The sequence below is a fragment of the Zea mays genome, chromosome 10 (assembly GCF_902167145.1).
Source record: "Zea mays cultivar B73 chromosome 10, Zm-B73-REFERENCE-NAM-5.0, whole genome shotgun sequence".
NCBI classification, from domain to species: domain Eukaryota; kingdom Viridiplantae; phylum Streptophyta; class Magnoliopsida; order Poales; family Poaceae; genus Zea; species Zea mays.
Window position 1 is genome coordinate 108,038,640 of NC_050105.1, and position 17,352 is coordinate 108,055,991.

Below are 17,352 nucleotides of genomic sequence, written 5' to 3' on the forward strand. Positions count from 1 at the left end.
ACGTCGGTTAGAGGAACAAGACGACGTAACATTGAAGCATCTTACCGTCTCTTACCAAATCTATGAGCGAGGTGAGGAGAAACCGGGATGGGAACGTGAGGTGGAGGATTCTTCCAAAGGACGAAGGTGAGGCTACAGTGGAGTAGAACAGGCGGTGGTGGCCAGATCTAGAAGAACGACGAATCACCCCCAAATCGTCAGACGATAGAGAGCAAAGAGGAGAGGTTCAAGAGAGTGTGAGAGGACGAAGGTGAGGCTACAGTGGAGTAGAACAGGCGGTGGCGGCCAGATCTAGAAGAACGAGGAATCACCCCCAAATCGTTAGACGACAGAGAGCAAAGAGGAGAGGTTCAGGAGAGCATGAGAGGACGAAGGTGAGGCTACAGTGGAGTAGAACCGGCGGTGGCGGCCAGATCTAGAAGAACGAGGAATCGCCTCCAAATCGTCAGACGACAGAGAGCAAAGAGGAGAGGTTCAAGAGAGCGTGAGAACGAGCGCTGACGAGGCGAGGCCCAGAAGGGAGCGACACGTTAGGATTGAAAACGACTTAGGCGTAGCTATGCCTGAGAGCTAATTGAACCGTGTCCAAGCCGGTCCATGTACTACGGGTCGTACCTTACTTCGGGCCAACCCGATTAGCCCGACACTATTAGGGCATATACAAAGTCATTTACTGACCCATGTCTTAAATGGTGTTTAGGTGGTTATTTTTCCTTGACCGCATTTCAAGAGGGAAGGAACGCTACTGTTTTTATATGGTAGGCCGTGTCTTACATATCTTTTCTCTATTGGTCGGAGCGTTAATTAAAAAAGTGAAACATTAAATAAAATATAAGACTTTAGATATAACCTTTGTAGCTAGTTTTATTATGATAACATTGTACATGTCCTTAGACACCCTGGAACCTATTCCCCACTCCGTCGCGCACTCGCGCCTCCTCAACTTCGTCTGCCCGCGAGCCGGGAAACATTTCCCTCAGATCCACCGGCCCTGGAGCTCCCGCCGCTCCACTGTAAGACCCGCCCTTGCCTCCGCGAAATCCTGCGACATCACAGACGAGCCGGGGGTGGTGGTGGGGGTGGGGGAGCGGAGGTAGGTCGCAGCAGCCATGGCGGCCGCAGAGGAGAACAGCTCGCTGTTCCTGATTTTCGTCCTCACCATGATCGCGCTGCCCCTCGTGCCCTACACGATCCTGCGCCTGTGTCGCGCTGCCTCCGAGAAGGTCAAGACCATCCACTGCCGCTGTTCGGGTTGCCACCGCTCCGGCAAGTACCGCAAGTCAATCTACAAGAGGGTGCGGACGGGGCCTTCTTGTTCTTTGTTTTGCTTAAACTTCTTGTGTTTCGCTACTTTAGGTTTCTGTTTCGGGGTGTTGCTGGATTTGCCTTTTTGACTAATATGTTCTGCTTCCCTTATTTCGCAGATATCCAACTTGTCCACGTGCAGTAACCTAACAATCCTTCTGCTCTGGATTGTTATGATATTGCTGGTTTACTACATAAAGCATGTTAGCCGCGAGGTATGCGAACTTGAGCTATTTTAGAATTTGATGCTTTCTGATAGAGCAATTCTTTATGCGATACAAGTATACTTGTCAAGTTGACGTAACTCAAATCTGCTTCGTTGAACTACTTTTTTTTTTGTTAAATCAGCAGTTGGAAGTGTGCTGTCCTAGTGCTTAACTTCTTATACTTTCCACTGTTTGCGTCTGCCTTTTCCCCCTAACTGGTGGAAACTCATTTCGTGTCTGTGATGTGTATGTAGTCTGTGATTTTTACCTATGCCAGATAGAGTTATGTGTTTCCTAGTATAGATTTTTGCAACTTCAGGGTTTCACATGTTCCTGTCTCTTTATATTGACAGGCTCATTATGTAACCATCTTTATATTGGTATCATGTAACCATTCAGTGAAATGAAAATATTATATATGTAAGTCCCAGCGTTATATAATTGCAATATTTGTTACATGACTTTGCTATGAATTTTCTTAGGTCCAAGTTTTTGAGCCTTTCAGTATTCTTGGACTGGAATCTGGGGCATCTGAATCTGATATCAAGAAATCATATAGGAGGCTTTCTATTCAGTACCATCCTGATAAAAATCCTGATCCAGGTACCTCTTTTGTAACATTATAATAATTCTGTTCAATGAAGAAAAAAATATATCTTACCTGGTGAACACTTATGATTTCTCTCCCGCCTACACAGAGGCTCATAAGTACTTTGTTGAATATATATCCAAGGCATATCAAGCATTAACTGATCCTATATCTCGAGAGAATTATGAAAAATATGGTCACCCTGATGGGCGGCAGGTAATATTAGCATCATTAGATCCTAATGTCTCAATGAAATCTAAATTTTACAACGTCATATTTCATGAACAGCTAAAGCTAACAGGCTATACATCTTGTTTATGATTCAGGGGTTGCAAATGGGCATTGCTTTGCCCAAGTTCTTACTAAATATTGATGGTGCATCTGGTGGGATAATGCTTCTTGGAATAGTCGGATTTTGTATATTATTGCCTTTGATGATAGCTGTTATTTATTTGTCAAGATCGTCAAAATATACTGGAAACTATGTCATGCATCAAACTCTGTCCACTTACTACTACTTTATGAAGCCATCTCTTGCTCCAAGGTATGATCATACGAACACATCATTTAACATTGTCATAATATTTGTGCTTCCCTAGCATGTCTTGTTTAAGTGGAAGTTCTTTGTATCTGTTTTTTGAATTTTCAATGTTAGACTCACATGTGGCCTGTAATGCCACTTGCAACATAGGATTTTGTTAATATTGAAAGTGTAAATGTGATTTATTATTGACATATGTGTTTGAGTCTTCTTTTCTCAAATGTTCTAGCAGTAGATCTTTTTTTAAACTTCTACCGGGTAAATATATTTGCATAACTTGAATTTTATCTTTAAGTAAAAAATAAGATGCTATGCACATGCAAAACCGCAGCGCTTGATGAAATCATTGCTAAGTCTTGAGTGACAACATCAAGAATCCCATTTCGCAAAACCTTTTTTTTCGAAAAACGCAGGAGAGCTGCGCATCTTTATATTAAGAAGAAGGGGCATTTTGCAAAACCTTATAATGGTAAAAATGATAATGCGCTTTTTCTTAACATATTTTGTTTATTGCTGCTGACCACACCCCATATATTTTATCCAGCTTATATATCTGGTGGATTAAATGTGTCCATGCTTTCTTCGGGTGTCCGACATACTTCTATTTTGGGTTCTTTATACTTGTTAGCCTTAGTGGTCTTGTTTATTTTTCTCTTATCTGAGCAAAGGTTTGGTGCCATGTCATAGCAAACTTATGGATGACATGGGTCCATCTTGTTAGTAGCTTCCGGGAAACTTCTATATTGGGTCTTAATTTACTTGCTAGCCTTCAAAATCATGTTTCATTTTCCCTTGCCTGATCCATGGGTTGTTTCCATGTCACAGCAAAGTTATGGATGTCTTCATCAAGGCTGCAGAATATATGGAGATGCCAGTTCGACGCAGTGATGATGAACCCCTTCAAAAATTGTTTGTAGCTGTTAGAAGTGAGTTAAATCTGGACTTAAAGAACATTAAGACAGAACAAGCAAAGTTCTGGAAGCAGCATCCATCCCTAGTAAAGGTTGACATTTTCTGACTAGATTCTATGATACACAAGATATAAGCTGATCTCCACAACCTGAAAAGTTCAACAATCTTAAACCTCTTTATTTTATTCAGATGGAACTGCTGATTCAGGCACATCTCACTCGTGAGTCATTTGCTTTGACCCCAGCACTTCTTAAAGATTACAGACACATGCTTGAACTTGCACCTCGTCTTTTGGAAGAACTCGTTAAGGTAATTGTTTGAATGTTTTACTCATTAGTTTTCTGTCATTGATATTATGTTAGCACACCTCACCATTTATGATGTTTTATATTTATCCTTTCTGTTCAAATTTCATAAAAAACTCAGATCACCATTTATAGTCAGTTTATGTAAAGTTTGGGTTTTCCTACATTTTAACTTGTTCATATAAGTTGGATTGATAATATATTTAATTGGAATTAATATAAGCAACATGTTCATCTGAAAGAGGAAAATGCAGAAGTCTTCAAGAAAGGACCATAAAAGAGGGCACTTGTAAGGAAGAAGATAACACAAACAACATGTGCGAGAAGATGGCAGCCTGCATTCTGAAGGTGTCCTCAAAGGTGTGTGGAGTAACTAAAGGGAGTGGAGATTGAGCTAAAGATACTTGTTGTGGAATGAGGAAGTCCAAAGGGCTATTAAGGAGAAGAAAGAATGCTATAGACGTCTGTACATGACAGAAGTGTGGACAACATAGAGAAGTACAAGATATCAAAGAAGACTGCAAAGCGAACTATAAGTGTGGCAAAGGGTTGGGCGTATGAGGACCTTTACTAACTCTTGAGTATGAAGGAAGGAGAGAAGGACATATATTGGATGACTAGGGTTCGTGAGAGGAAGACAATGGACTTCAACCAAGTTAAGTGCATTAAGGATAAAATAGAGCAACTCTCGGTGAAGGAAAATGAGACCAGACATAGTTGTCGAGAGTATTTTGACAAATTGTTCAATGGGAAGAATATATAAATGTTTTTCCGATTAACATCGGACTACATCAAGGTTCAACTTTGAGCCCTTATCTATTTGTCTTAGTGATAGATGAGGTCACGAGGGATATACAAGGAGATACCCTTGGTGTATGTTTTTTGCTGACGATGTAGTTCTAATATATGAAAGATGTAGTTCTAGTAGATGAAAGCCGGGAAGGAGTAAATAGAAAGCTAGAGTTATGGCGTCAGACCCTATAGTCAAAAGGATTTAGAATTAGCAGGACCAAAACCGAGTATATGAGATGTGACTTTGGTACTACAATTAGTGAGGAGGGAGATGTAAGTTTGGGAGGCCAGGTAGTACCAAAGAAGGACACCTTCAGTTATTTGGAATCGATGCTACAGAGAGATGGTGATATTAATGAAGATGTTAGCCATATAATCAAAGCGGGGTGGATGAAATGGCGTCAAGCATCAGGAGTCTTATGCGACAAGAGAGTGCCACAGAAGTTGAAAGGCAAGTTCTACAGGACAACTATTAGGCATGCTATGTTATATCGGGCTGAGTGTTGACCAGTAGGTGCATATATTGCGTTGGATAAGTGGGCACACAAGATTAGACCGAGTGAGAAACGATGACATACGCGATCGGCTAGGAGTAGCGCCAATTGAAGAAAAACTTATTCAACACCGGTTGAGATGGTTTGGGCATGTCCACCGGAGATCCCTAGAGGCACCGGTGCATAGAGGCATCATAAGACGGGACAATATTGTGAAGAGAGGTAGAGGTCGACCAAACTTGACATGGGAGGAGACAATCAAAAGGGACTTGAAGGAATGAAATATCCCAATGAAGTTGTGTTGGGATAGAAGTGCTTGGAAAGAAGCTATCCACGTGCCCGAACCGTGATTAGGCCTTTTTCCTTTTAGTGCTCTCAAATGCTTTTCTCCTCCCCTTTCTCTGTCTTTCTCTTTTTGGTGACATCTTGTTGGGTTTCAACTCTAGCCTACCCCAACTTGCTTGGGACTAAAAGGCTATGTTGTTGTTGTTAAATGGGAAGAATGGGGGCAAGCTTGCAGTTGGATGACTCTTTTGATGATACAGATAGGCACTTTGTGCGCAAAATCCAAGAATTTAAGGTCAAAGAGGCATTGAAAGGATGAAAGGGGTAAGGCGATGATCCCTGATGGTATTTCAATTGAGGTATGGAGATGCCTTAGGGACATAACTAAAGTATGACTAATCATGTTGTTTAACCATATCTTTTGGTCAAACAATATGTCTGTCGAGTGGAGAAGTATATTGGTACCAATTTACAAGAATAAGGAAGATATTCGAAATTGTACTACGTAGGTTATCTCCATTAGCTTACTCACTTCAATCTACCATTTCGAACTCCACTCTGTAAACAATGCAGTCTACAGTGCAAAACAATGTTTTCCACGACTATATGCACGATCTACTGGCCATAGCCTTACTGAGGAATTAAGTTGATGAGCCATATTATAAAGCTATAGGAGAGAGTTATCGAGCATTGTCTCAGAGGAATAATAAATATCTGTTTGAACCAATTTGGTTTCATGTCTGAAAGGTCAACCCTGGAAGCCATTTTATCTGAATAAGTGATGAAGCAGTATATTGAACAAAAGGACCTACACATTGTTTTCATTGACTTGGAGAATGCTTATAACAAAATACCAGGGAGATGATTGATAATGGTTCTAGAGTATGATTATGAGGGGTGTCAACTCTCTTATTGCCTTGGGAGCCTGGATTATCTGGAATCATCGGAATCGAATTGTCTTCGATGGAATTTCCCCTAGTGTTTCTGTAGCTCTTTGTCAGGCAAGGGAGGAACAACAGTTGTGGGAAATGGCAGGAGCTAAGGGTCTCTCTTGCCGCAACCATCCGGGGCACCTAACTGCCTGCTTTATCGCTGAAGGGTTGTAATTGTTTATCATGGATTGTTTGTTTTTGTTTTTTCTTTTCTTTTGTTTTTTTATCCTCCTTAGGGGAGGTCTTTTGTACTGAGGTCTATTTTGGACCCTCTTTTCCTTCTACTTAATATAATGATGCACAACTCTCCTGCGCTTTCGAGAAAAAAATTATGTGGTGGGTGTTGGGACCAAGAACTCGGGAACAGAAGTGACAGGTGGCACGACAAAACGGATGGCTGGGAGCACAAATGTCTTGTCAAGCATGTCTCGTCTAGCTACATGACGAGGGTATTTATAGGGCAACCAGGGGCAGGTAGGCCTAAATACAATTATGCCCTCGGTTACCTGCTACATTCCCGAAATATTCCGTGCAACGGGTTAATTGCAGTACAATAACTCTGTTGACCCAACTGTACCTAGGGGTGGGCGTTCGGGTTACCTGAAAAATTTGAGAATCGTTACCCGAAATTGTAGCGGGTTTTACATTACCCGAAAATTCGAGTTCAGGTTGAGGTATTCCCGAATTACCCGAACTGTTGTGTCAGCTTCATAAAAATGCATGCACCCTACTAAACCACTATAACAACATAAGGTAAATAATGATATATATGCATATAAAACACACATGTAGTTTGCTATCACAAGTTTCCAACTCAATATTGTCACACACACTTACACATAGTTATAGATACACATTGATCACCTAGAAAGATGTCCCCTTTTTGATCAAGAGGGAGATACAATTGATCATCTCCTTGTGGCTTGTATCTTCTCCAGAGAATGTTGGTTCCTCATTCTTAGGCTATTTGGTCTCCAAGCATTAGCACCACAACCAACCACTCGAAGTTTCATGGCTTGGTGGGAAGAAGTCAACGAAACTGTTAATGGTCTTTTCAGGGATGATCTCGATTCCCTTATTAGTTTGGGTGCCTGGGTGCTGCGGAATCATAGAAATAGGTGTGTATTTGATGGCCTCTCTCCTAGTATTGCTGCAGTTTTAGTTCTTGCTAGGAAGGAGCGTCAGATGTGGGAGTTTTCTAGGGCCAAGCGGTCATCCTTCCTTGCTGCCCCTCCCAGAGGTGATTTAGTTCATTTGTTGGTAGATGGATCATTTTGTGTATGTTAGATTTTGGCTGCTGTAAGGTGGCTCTTTGTACCACGGTCTTGTTGGACATTGCATCTTTCTCCTTATTAATTTAATGATACACAACTCTCCTGCATGTTCGAGAAAAAAACCAATTAAAAATGACATGAGCCTTATGAAATGCGGGTAATTCGGGTATTACATGTTACTGCTCGAATATTCCGAACGAAATTCGGGTTTCGGGTATTTCGCGTTCGAGTATTTCAGGTTCTGGTATCGATTTGGGGTTTTTTTGCTCAGCGCTAACTGTACAATGTATTCTACCCTCCTAAGAGATTTACACGTGGGACCACTATCACCTAGTTGGAGGTGGGCCCTCAGCAGTAGGCTCGTGGACTTCGGTTTCGAGAACATGTCGTTCTCGACGAAGTCGCGAAGTCGTTCAATTTTTCGTTGTGAGTTAGCACGAGGTCTTCACTTGCCGGCGTAGGCTTGTTCGCGGACGCCTTCGTCGAGGGCCTTCGCCTGCTGACACACATTCATCTGCCCGTGTCCTCGCCGTAGGCCTTCGCTCCCTTGAGACGGTGTCTTCGTTCTATTAGTTGAAGGGGCTCTGGCCCGTGTGGTCTGAGCCCCCACGTTTGCCTTCATCTCCCCTGGCCGGTTATCCTGCATCGGAAATCTTGGTGACTGATGAGTACAAGGAGTAATCGAGGGATGGTTCCGTCTTCGCTTTAACAGTGGGCTTTGGACAAACATAAAGTTTCAACAAAGTACGTTGGACTTTGGACAAACATAAAGTCTTCGCTCCAACTGTGAGCCTGTGACTAGTGTTCGAACAAGTGATGGGGACACAAATCACTTCTAGACTAGAATATCAATTTTGGGCCCTTACCTTTTTGTCTTGGTGATGGATAAGATCATGAGGGATATACAAGGACTACATCAAGGTTCAGCTTTGAGCCCTTACTATTTGCCTTAGTGATAGGTGAGGTCACGAGGGATATACAAGGAGATATCCCTTGGTGTATGTTTTTCGTTGACGATGTAGTTCTAGTAGATGAAAGCCGTGGAGTAAATAGAAAGCTAGAGTTATGGCGTCAGACCCTAGAGTCAAAAGGATTTAGAATTAGCAGGACCAAAACCGAGTATATGAGATGCGACTTTGGTAAGGCCAGGTAGTACCAAAGAAGGACATCTTCTGTTATTTGGGATCGATGCTTCAAAGAGATGGTGATATTGATGAAGATGTTAGCCATAGATCAAAGCGGGGTGGATGAAATGGCGTCAAGCATCGGGAGTCCTATGCGACAAGAGAGTGCCACAGAAGTTGAAAGGCAAGTTCTACAGGACAACAATTAGGCCTGCTATGTTATATGGGACTGAGTGTTGGCCTACTAAGAGACGACATATCCAACAACTAAGTGTCGCAGAGATGCGTATGTTGCGTTGGATATGTGGGCACACAAGATTGGACTGAGTGAGAAACGATGACATACACGATCGGCTAGGAGTAACGCCAATTGAAGAAAAGCTTATTCAACACCGAGATGGTTTGTGCATGTCCACTGGAGACCCCCAGAGGCACCGGTGCATAGAGGCATCATAAGACGAGACAATAATGTGAAGAGAGGTAGAGGTCGACCAAACTTGACATGGGAGGAGGCAGTCAAAAGGGACTTGAAGGAATGAAATATCCCAATGGAGTTGTGTTTGGATAGAAGTGCTAGGAAAGAAGCTATCCACGTGCCCGAACCGTGATTAGGCCTTTTTCCTTTTTGTGCTCTCAAAAGTTTTTCCCTCTCCTTTTCTCTCTCGTTCCCCCTTTTGGTGACATCTTGTTGGGTTTCAACTCTAGCCTACCCCAACTTGCTTGGGACTAAACGGCTATGTTGATGTTGATGTTTATGTTGCAATCAACAGGCATACAGTAGTAATATGTTACCTGATGTAGGCAGAATTTCAAGGATCTAAAGCTTGTCCAAGCAAGTTAGGCTCCTCTCCATAATGATCTCTGGTGAATGACAATCTAAATAGAGAAAGGGGAAAAAGGAGGACAACAAATGGGTGCATGTGATCAGGTTCGGTAATGTCTGGTGCTGGGTGCTGGCATCTTATTAATAAGGCATCAGGCTTCTGCTTTGGAGAGGAGATCGACAGATTGGGGAGGCTGGAAAGGAAAGCGAGCAGGTGGTATGGAGGGGAAACACAGGGTTTCAGGAATGCAAATAGATGGGTCTGGGACATGAAGCAGGGAATGATGAGCTTAATGGGTGTGTGAATGTCAATGTGAAAGGGCCGGAGAGGTGATAGATCATAAAATTAGGATCAAATAGTGGAGCGTTTGTGATGACGTGGCTGCATGAGATGCCATGAAAATCAGGTGGTGGGGGTCTCTCTTATTTAGATATAGAAGGTAGAATATATGTAAACAAACTAATGTTTCTGCCCTGGTGATGTGATTTTTCCAATAAAGCAAAAAATGGCATCCTCACATGGACCAGGGTTAATTTGGCACTAGCTAGGAATATTATATCTCGTGCATATTGTGATGTGTTTGCCAAACCATTTGTACTCCTATTTCTTTCAAGCTTTGATAGTTAAAAAAGTCTATTGTACTTTGAATAGAGGCCACATTATGTTGTAACCCTTTCACTTTATGCTTTGAACTAGCTCACCGAGCCCCCTCCCCCCAACCGTTTCATGAATACATTGAAATACTCATTGGCTTGCAGATTGCAGTTCTACCAAGGAATCCCCATGGTTTTGGATGGCTCCGGCCTGCAATTGGTGTTATTGAGCTTTCTCAAAATATTGTCCAGGTACTTTTGTCTACAACCTGATTTTTTGTCAGAAAACTGTGGTGAACCATTTCATGTTGATGTACTACGACGGGCAATAAAATAGATGAAACTTCCTAATCCATGTTTGGCTGCACTCCAATCCACCTTGTTCCATGCGTTGAGAGGGATTGAGGTGCCTTCCCAACCCATGTGGATTGAGGTGGATTACATTGCAATGCAGCCAAACAAGCCCTTAAGTGATTTGGATCATTTAGGCGCATGTTTACTTTTTTATGTGAGGGTTTCAGCCGTCATTTCTTGTGGACAACCAGCTGCTGATTAGCTTATCCTAAGATTATGTCGAAACTGTTCATGGAATACTAGCTACTGTCATGCTACTGTCATTTGTTCAAAATCTTACACTTTTAGCGGGATTGTAAACACGATCTTATGATATTATGTGGTCCTAATTATTGATGGTAATATATATATTTATTAGAATGTGTAAAACATATGAAAATAGTATTACCTCCATCCCTAAAAGTGTCATTCAAGGTTTGGACTAAGTCTAACTTTTTAAAGTTTTACTAGATTTATAGAAAATACTATCGACATTTACATCTCCAAATAGATTTATTATGAGAGTATATTCCATAATTCATCTAATGGTATTTGCTACAACTTATAAATATTATTTTTGGGGGTTATTTGGTGTTTTTTGCCCCTGTTGTATAATGCAATTGTGATTATACCCCTACTTTTCTAACTGTGATTTTACTCTCGCGATCATGTTTTTGAAGCTTTCGTTTGCCCCTAGTTTGTACTGGCACTTGGTACTGCCGCATTAAACGAAAAAATTAGAAATCGAAATTAGGGCCACACAAAAAGACCAAAGTACCTTATATCCTTTGACCCATGCCTTCTCTCCTGTACCCGTTCACCTAGTATTGATGCAAAATCCTCACCCTAACAAGAAGCGGTGATGCGTCATGCGTAGGGATGCAAGCAAAAAGGTTGACACCGCAGAACAAGGTTGGTTTCAACGGGAGGTGTTACCGAACGCGTTAGTGGTGTGCGGGACGACCAATATCGATTGCTGCGTTGGACGGTTCGGTCGTTATCGACTTGAACCGGTCGGTAACGGTTGTCTTTAGTGACGTCGAGCCTTTTGATTTGTCCATGCGCGTGCCACGTCAGGTAGATGTTTTTTAATCGTTTGAAGTTCGAAAATTTCAGGAAAAAATCTAAAAATTCAAAAAAAATCCCTAGAATTTGGCCTACAAATTAGATTTTATTTACGTATCATGTAATTTTTTATATTTATGAAGTATGTATTTTTTTTTGTTTAAGTTATGTGATTTCTAATCGTTTTTATTAATTATGTAATTTTATTTGCTTAGTTATGTAATCATATGTATTTTTATTTTAATAAAACGAGTTGTTTCATATCAACTAAAAGTCTGTAAAAGAAAATCTAATGTCGTGCTAAGTAGTTGTAGGCTGCTGTGCACTAGAGCGCTGCGATAGATAAGACCATCTCGAACCATTCTCCCCATATTTCTCCCCCTATCTGTACTTTCTCTTATATTTTACTACATCTCCCTGAAAGATTCCAACCACCCCCCATTCAGCTTCCCCTATACACCATAACACATTATCATGTGATGAAGCTTAAAAAGATTAATATTGCAAAGAAATGACATAATTAACATATAGGGGTGAATAGTGCTCTCCCATAGTCCCATGTATGGGGGAGAACTCCCTCCATATAGGGGGTGCCATGGGGGGAGCCGTTGGAGGGAAAATCCCCCCATATGGCACCAGATGTGGGGTGGGGGGAGAGGTGGGGGGAGGCGTTGGAGATGGCCTAAGGGTTGATGATGGTCGATTATAGGGTCGATAGTATGTTCAGTAGCTGATGGTAGATGTAGACCCGTAGGATTGGAACCAGCCCAACCGTGCAGGCAGATGAAGCCGGCCATGTGGCAGGTAGGGAGCGAAGGGTGCGTGCAATGTGCAGGCAGATGGGCGAGTGTACGCTAAGAAGCCGGGAACCCGGAACCATATGGGGTTCCACGTTTCGTGGAATGTGGTTCCGGATTGAGGGATGGGAACCATGCGGAACGACGACGATTCCATAGTCGCAACATGATCTATTCTTGAGTGGAACGTGATCAAGAATGACAATGATTTCATGGCTGGAACGTGATCTGTGCTCAAGTGGAACGTAACCAGGAACGGCGGCGGTTCCATGGCTGGAACGTGATCTGTGCTCGAGTGGGACAATTCCATAAGAAAAATTAGTTATTGTCTAGCTGGCTGCTAGCAGTCTCATTAGAACCTTATTTTATATGCTCACATACATGAGCATGTCATTATTTGTAAGCTTTGAACTTATTTTAATTATGCTATGTACTTTTTTCTCTCGAACGTGCAGGAGAACTGCACATCGTTATATTGAAAGAGAGAAAGGTCCGAAGTGGACCACCGTACAATGCCATAACATGCAAAAAAGACATAGGGAGCAAACAGAAAAAAAACCTATTCTTATCTCCAACTTTCACAGCTTTAAGCGCTAGAAATAGCCCTGACCCTAGCAAAGACAGCTAGGAGGCCAAGACTCTCAAGCTGCTTCTCACCAGCCCTACACCAGCACTTCACCTCATCCATAAGAAGTCTTTGAATGGTGGCGCAAGGAAGGGCTTGCACCATCAAATACCGCTCTATTGCGATGCGCCATAAACACCAGGCCCCCAGGATAATGAGACTATGAATACCTTTTCTGATTTGTTTGGGTACTCTCCTCTGCACCTTGCCCCACCACTCAACAAAAGAGCCCGCCTCTATCAGGCGTAAGATGGCCCATCCTCAAAGATGAAAATATAATATGCCAAAATTGTCTAGCAAAACTGCACGAGCATAAGAGGTGCAAGATAGTTTCCTGCTCTTGGTCACATAAGGGACAAACCATCGGGTGGGGTAGTCCTCTCCTCTGAAGCCTATCAGCAGTCCAACATTTATTCCTTAGTGCCAACCAAACGAAAAATTTGCATTTAGGGGGTGCCCACGACTTCCACACCCATTTCCATGGCTCAAAAGAAATAGCTTCCATAAAAAACGCCGAATAACAAGATTTTGAGGAGAATTCTCCAGAGCTCGAGTGCACCCACACATGTCTATCCTCCTCCTGGTTAAGCACCACTCCACTTAAAGCATCCCACAGCTGCAAATACTGCTGTAGTCCAATCAAAGATAAAGGATTCGCAATATCGCAAACCCATTGCCAATTATGCAGCGCTTGAGCAACAATTCTTGAATTAAAGGATCTGCTTTCAGGGGCAAAATCTTGTATCATCTTCCCATTTAACCATCTGTCTGACCAGAAAAAGTATTGGTCCCATTCCCTACCACAGAAACTACCGAAGATTTAAAAAATTGTCTAACTTGCTGCTGCACGGGGATACTCAATCCAACCCACGACCTATTTGGGTCAGTCTTTTCTAACTAGAGCCATTTAGCCTGCAATGCCCAACTCTTCAATTGCAAATTAGGAACTCCAAGACCCCCTAAACTTAGTGGCCTTGTCACAATTTCCCAGGGTACAATACAACTTCCACCATTCACCTCCTTTCGCCCTTTCCATAGAAACCCTCTTCGAATCTTGTCAATTGATTTAATAACTCACTTGAGAATTTTTATGGCAATAAGAAGATATATCGGGATGGCCGATAACACAAACCGCACCAATGCTATGTACTTGGTATGGTAATTTATTTTCGTTCCGGTGATATTGACCCAAAAAAACTGGGAACATGCTCCTCGTTTAGGGAACCTCATTCCACATTATCGTTCCGAAATTACATGGGTCAACTTCTGGTTGTTGAATAAACCATACAAGGAGGTATACCCCATTCGTTCCATGCCTCTAAAATTTGGAATTGGACTGGTTTGATGACTAGGGTATTGGAATGGGTCGTGTTGGCAGCCGGGTGGTTTCGGCTGCGTGAGGTAGAGGGGGGCAGTGGCGTGGCTATGCGAGGCATGCTGCCATCCTGTCCCATCGCCAGCGGTGAGCAGCAGAATGATGCGTAGTTCTCCTGCGTGTTCGAGAAAAAAAGCAGCAGAATTTGTTAGTAGGGTTGATCCCATAGTGATTTCAAGATTCAGATTCTCCGTTTATTTTCATTTTTTGAATGTTTAGTATTGTTTATAGCTTTCTTGTTAGCATAGATTTACCATGTTGTATGGATTTGCTCACCATGGCCAACCGCGGTAAATGTATTTGCTCTGGACAAAATAAATCAGATTTGCGACTGTACTTGAGGGCAAGTGGAGGGTTTTTACTAGCTTCAGCATGATGTTGGTCCAATAGCCAATTGCATTTGGTTCAAATTCGTTGGGCAGCAGGGAGTTATTGGATTTGGGAGCACTCACGTGTATATCAACTTTTGAACATTTTATTTCCTTTTCCTCTGAAATTCATAAATGCTGTCGATTTTTTTTGTAAAATTTCATAAATTTTGCCCAAATTTATAATAATAAAACGAATGCATAAATTTGAGTTTTGTCAATATCCCTACCGAGTTTGTCAAAACTTTGGTCTTAAAAGGGGTAAAATCACAAAGGTCACTAACAAAACCGGGGTAAAATCATACAAATTGGTCTTCGTCTGAAAATTAACACCTTTAGCAGGGCTTCGTGGAATAGGGGCAAACTCTTCGTTTTGAAATCGCAGGGGTAAAATCACAAATTTTTAAAAATAAGGGCAAAATCACCATTTAACAAGATAGTGGGGGGAGGTAAAAAAAGTAGATTGGTGCACATTTCTACTTATTGCAGCAACTCATGCTGCCAGGATGAGAGTGCAATGTAACAAAAATAAGGTAGTGTTTCTTTTGGAGTTTGGGTTGGATGCATGTTATCAACATACTACAGGTGAAATATTCCACTATTTACTCGGAACATGCTAGCATATTATTGTCAAAAGAGAATTCCCTGTCCAGTCAGTATTAGTGGTGCCTATTGTTTTCCTGTATCTTTCGTACTGTTACTTGTTTAGGTCAGGTGCTGTCTTTGCCAAGAAAAGTATATGGGACCTGGTATTGAAGCAATAATATTGTAAACATTATGTTAGTAACTGTCTAGAAGAGTAACAGTTTTTAACATTTATAAATTCATGTGATCCTATTTCCTTTTGGCTTGTGTCACTGCATTTGCATCCTCATTCATCACCATTAATTGCAATGTTGTATTGGGATGGCACATATGCAGGCTGTTCCACTCAGCGCACGAAAAACTAGTGGAGGTAACTCCGAAGGAATAGCACATTTCTTGCAGCTGCCACATTTCACAGAAGCAACTGTGAAAAAGATTGCTCGCAAGGTATTTCCTCACTGCCCTTTGCAATTCTTTTTACAGAAAGTAGATTAATCAAAGCAATTTAAAAATCGATGACATACCCCCTCCGTCCTAAAATTAAGGGTAGCTATGGTATTCATGCAGGACTAACTTTCTGTTTGACTAGATTTGTAGTAAAGTGTTAACTACATTTGTATCTCCAAATAAGTTTATTATGAAAATAGATTTAATGATCTATCTAATCTAATGATACTAATTATGTACTATAAATATTAATATCTTTGGTCAAAATTAAAAGCGTCTGACTCCTTGGGAAGCAAGAACAACACTTATTTTTGGATGAAGGGAGTATTTTTAAAGCATTCTTTAACTCTGGAATGTAATGACGTTATTCTCTGTTTGACTACAGAAAATCCGTGCCTTCCAAGAACTTTGTGACATGTCTGTGGAGGGTCGTGCTGCATTGCTCACACAAGTTGCTGGGCTTTCTGAAGAACAAGTTCGGGATGTGGAGCTTGTACTGGAGATGATTCCTTGTATTGAAGTAGACATCAAATGCGAGACTGAAGGTGAAGAGGGCATTCAAGAGGGTGATGTCGTGACAATGTATGCTTGGGTCTCGCTACGACGGCGTAATGGACTGACTGCTGCTCTTCCCCATTGTCCCAACTTCCCATTCCACAAGGAAGAAAACTTCTGGCTGCTTCTAGCCGATGCGGCATCAAATGATGTCTGGTTGTCACAGAAAGTGAGCTTCATGGATGAGGCCACTGCCATAACTGCGGCATCAAAAGCTATACAAGATACCCAGGAAGCACTAGGTGCAAGTGCAAAGGAAATAGGAAATGCAGTTAAGGAGGCAGTTGACAGGGTGAAGAAGGGCAGTAGGCTGGTAATGGGCAAGTTCCAAGCCCCAGCAGAGGGTACTCACAACCTCACCTCCTTTTGTTTATGCGACGCTTGGATAGGCTGTGACATCAAGACCAGCTTCAAGCTCAAGGTCCTAAAGCGCAGCCGTGCTGGAACAAGAGGCCATGTGCCTGAAGAAGGGTCAGCAGCAGCCGTAGAAGATGGTATTGAGGACGAAGAGGAGGAAGATGAAGAGGAGTATGATGACTATGAGAGCGAGTACAGTGATGACGAGGAGGATGAGAAGAACAAGGGGAAAGGGCAGGGGAAGGTCGTGAACGGATCGGCCCATCAAGGGGCTGAATCTGATATAGATTCAGGCAGCGATGAGTGATTCTACACTGTATTATGTTGAGAAAATCATAGAACTTAACCCCATCTATTTTTTTTAATTTGAACATATCCCTATTAAGTTGCATGCATCAATCTAACCCAAAAGTTTAATCCGATAAGAGTTGTGCAATTCACTTATATTATATTCCAACACTTCCTCTTATGACTCCCTCTTATGACGAGCCTCTCTTGATATCAAATGTGAAATAAGAACGAGAAATAATTATTTTATTTAATTGCGCTAGCCAGGATTCGAACTCGTGATCTTTGGCTTTGATACCATATTAACTTGTATGCATCAACTAATCCAACCCAAAAACTTACTGGTATGAGGTGGACAATTTACTTATATTATATTTTAAA

At 41.9% G+C, this 17,352-nt stretch overlaps 1 protein-coding gene across 1 annotated transcript; it reads left to right on the forward strand.

Moving 5' to 3' along the window:
* Window positions 1–727: 727 nt before the first annotated feature.
* On the forward strand, window positions 728–17,137 carry LOC103641549 (dnaJ protein ERDJ2). The gene is made up of 10 exons (XM_020545545.2): window positions 728–1,295; window positions 1,425–1,520; window positions 1,994–2,114; window positions 2,210–2,316; window positions 2,427–2,644; window positions 3,467–3,644; window positions 3,743–3,862; window positions 10,342–10,428; window positions 15,661–15,771; window positions 16,157–17,137. The coding sequence occupies exons 1-10, from the start codon at window positions 1,110–1,112 to the stop codon at window positions 16,988–16,990; spliced, it is 2,058 nt and encodes a 685-aa protein (XP_020401134.1). The 5' UTR covers window positions 728–1,109; the 3' UTR covers window positions 16,991–17,137.
* Window positions 17,138–17,352: the final 215 nt, after the last annotated feature.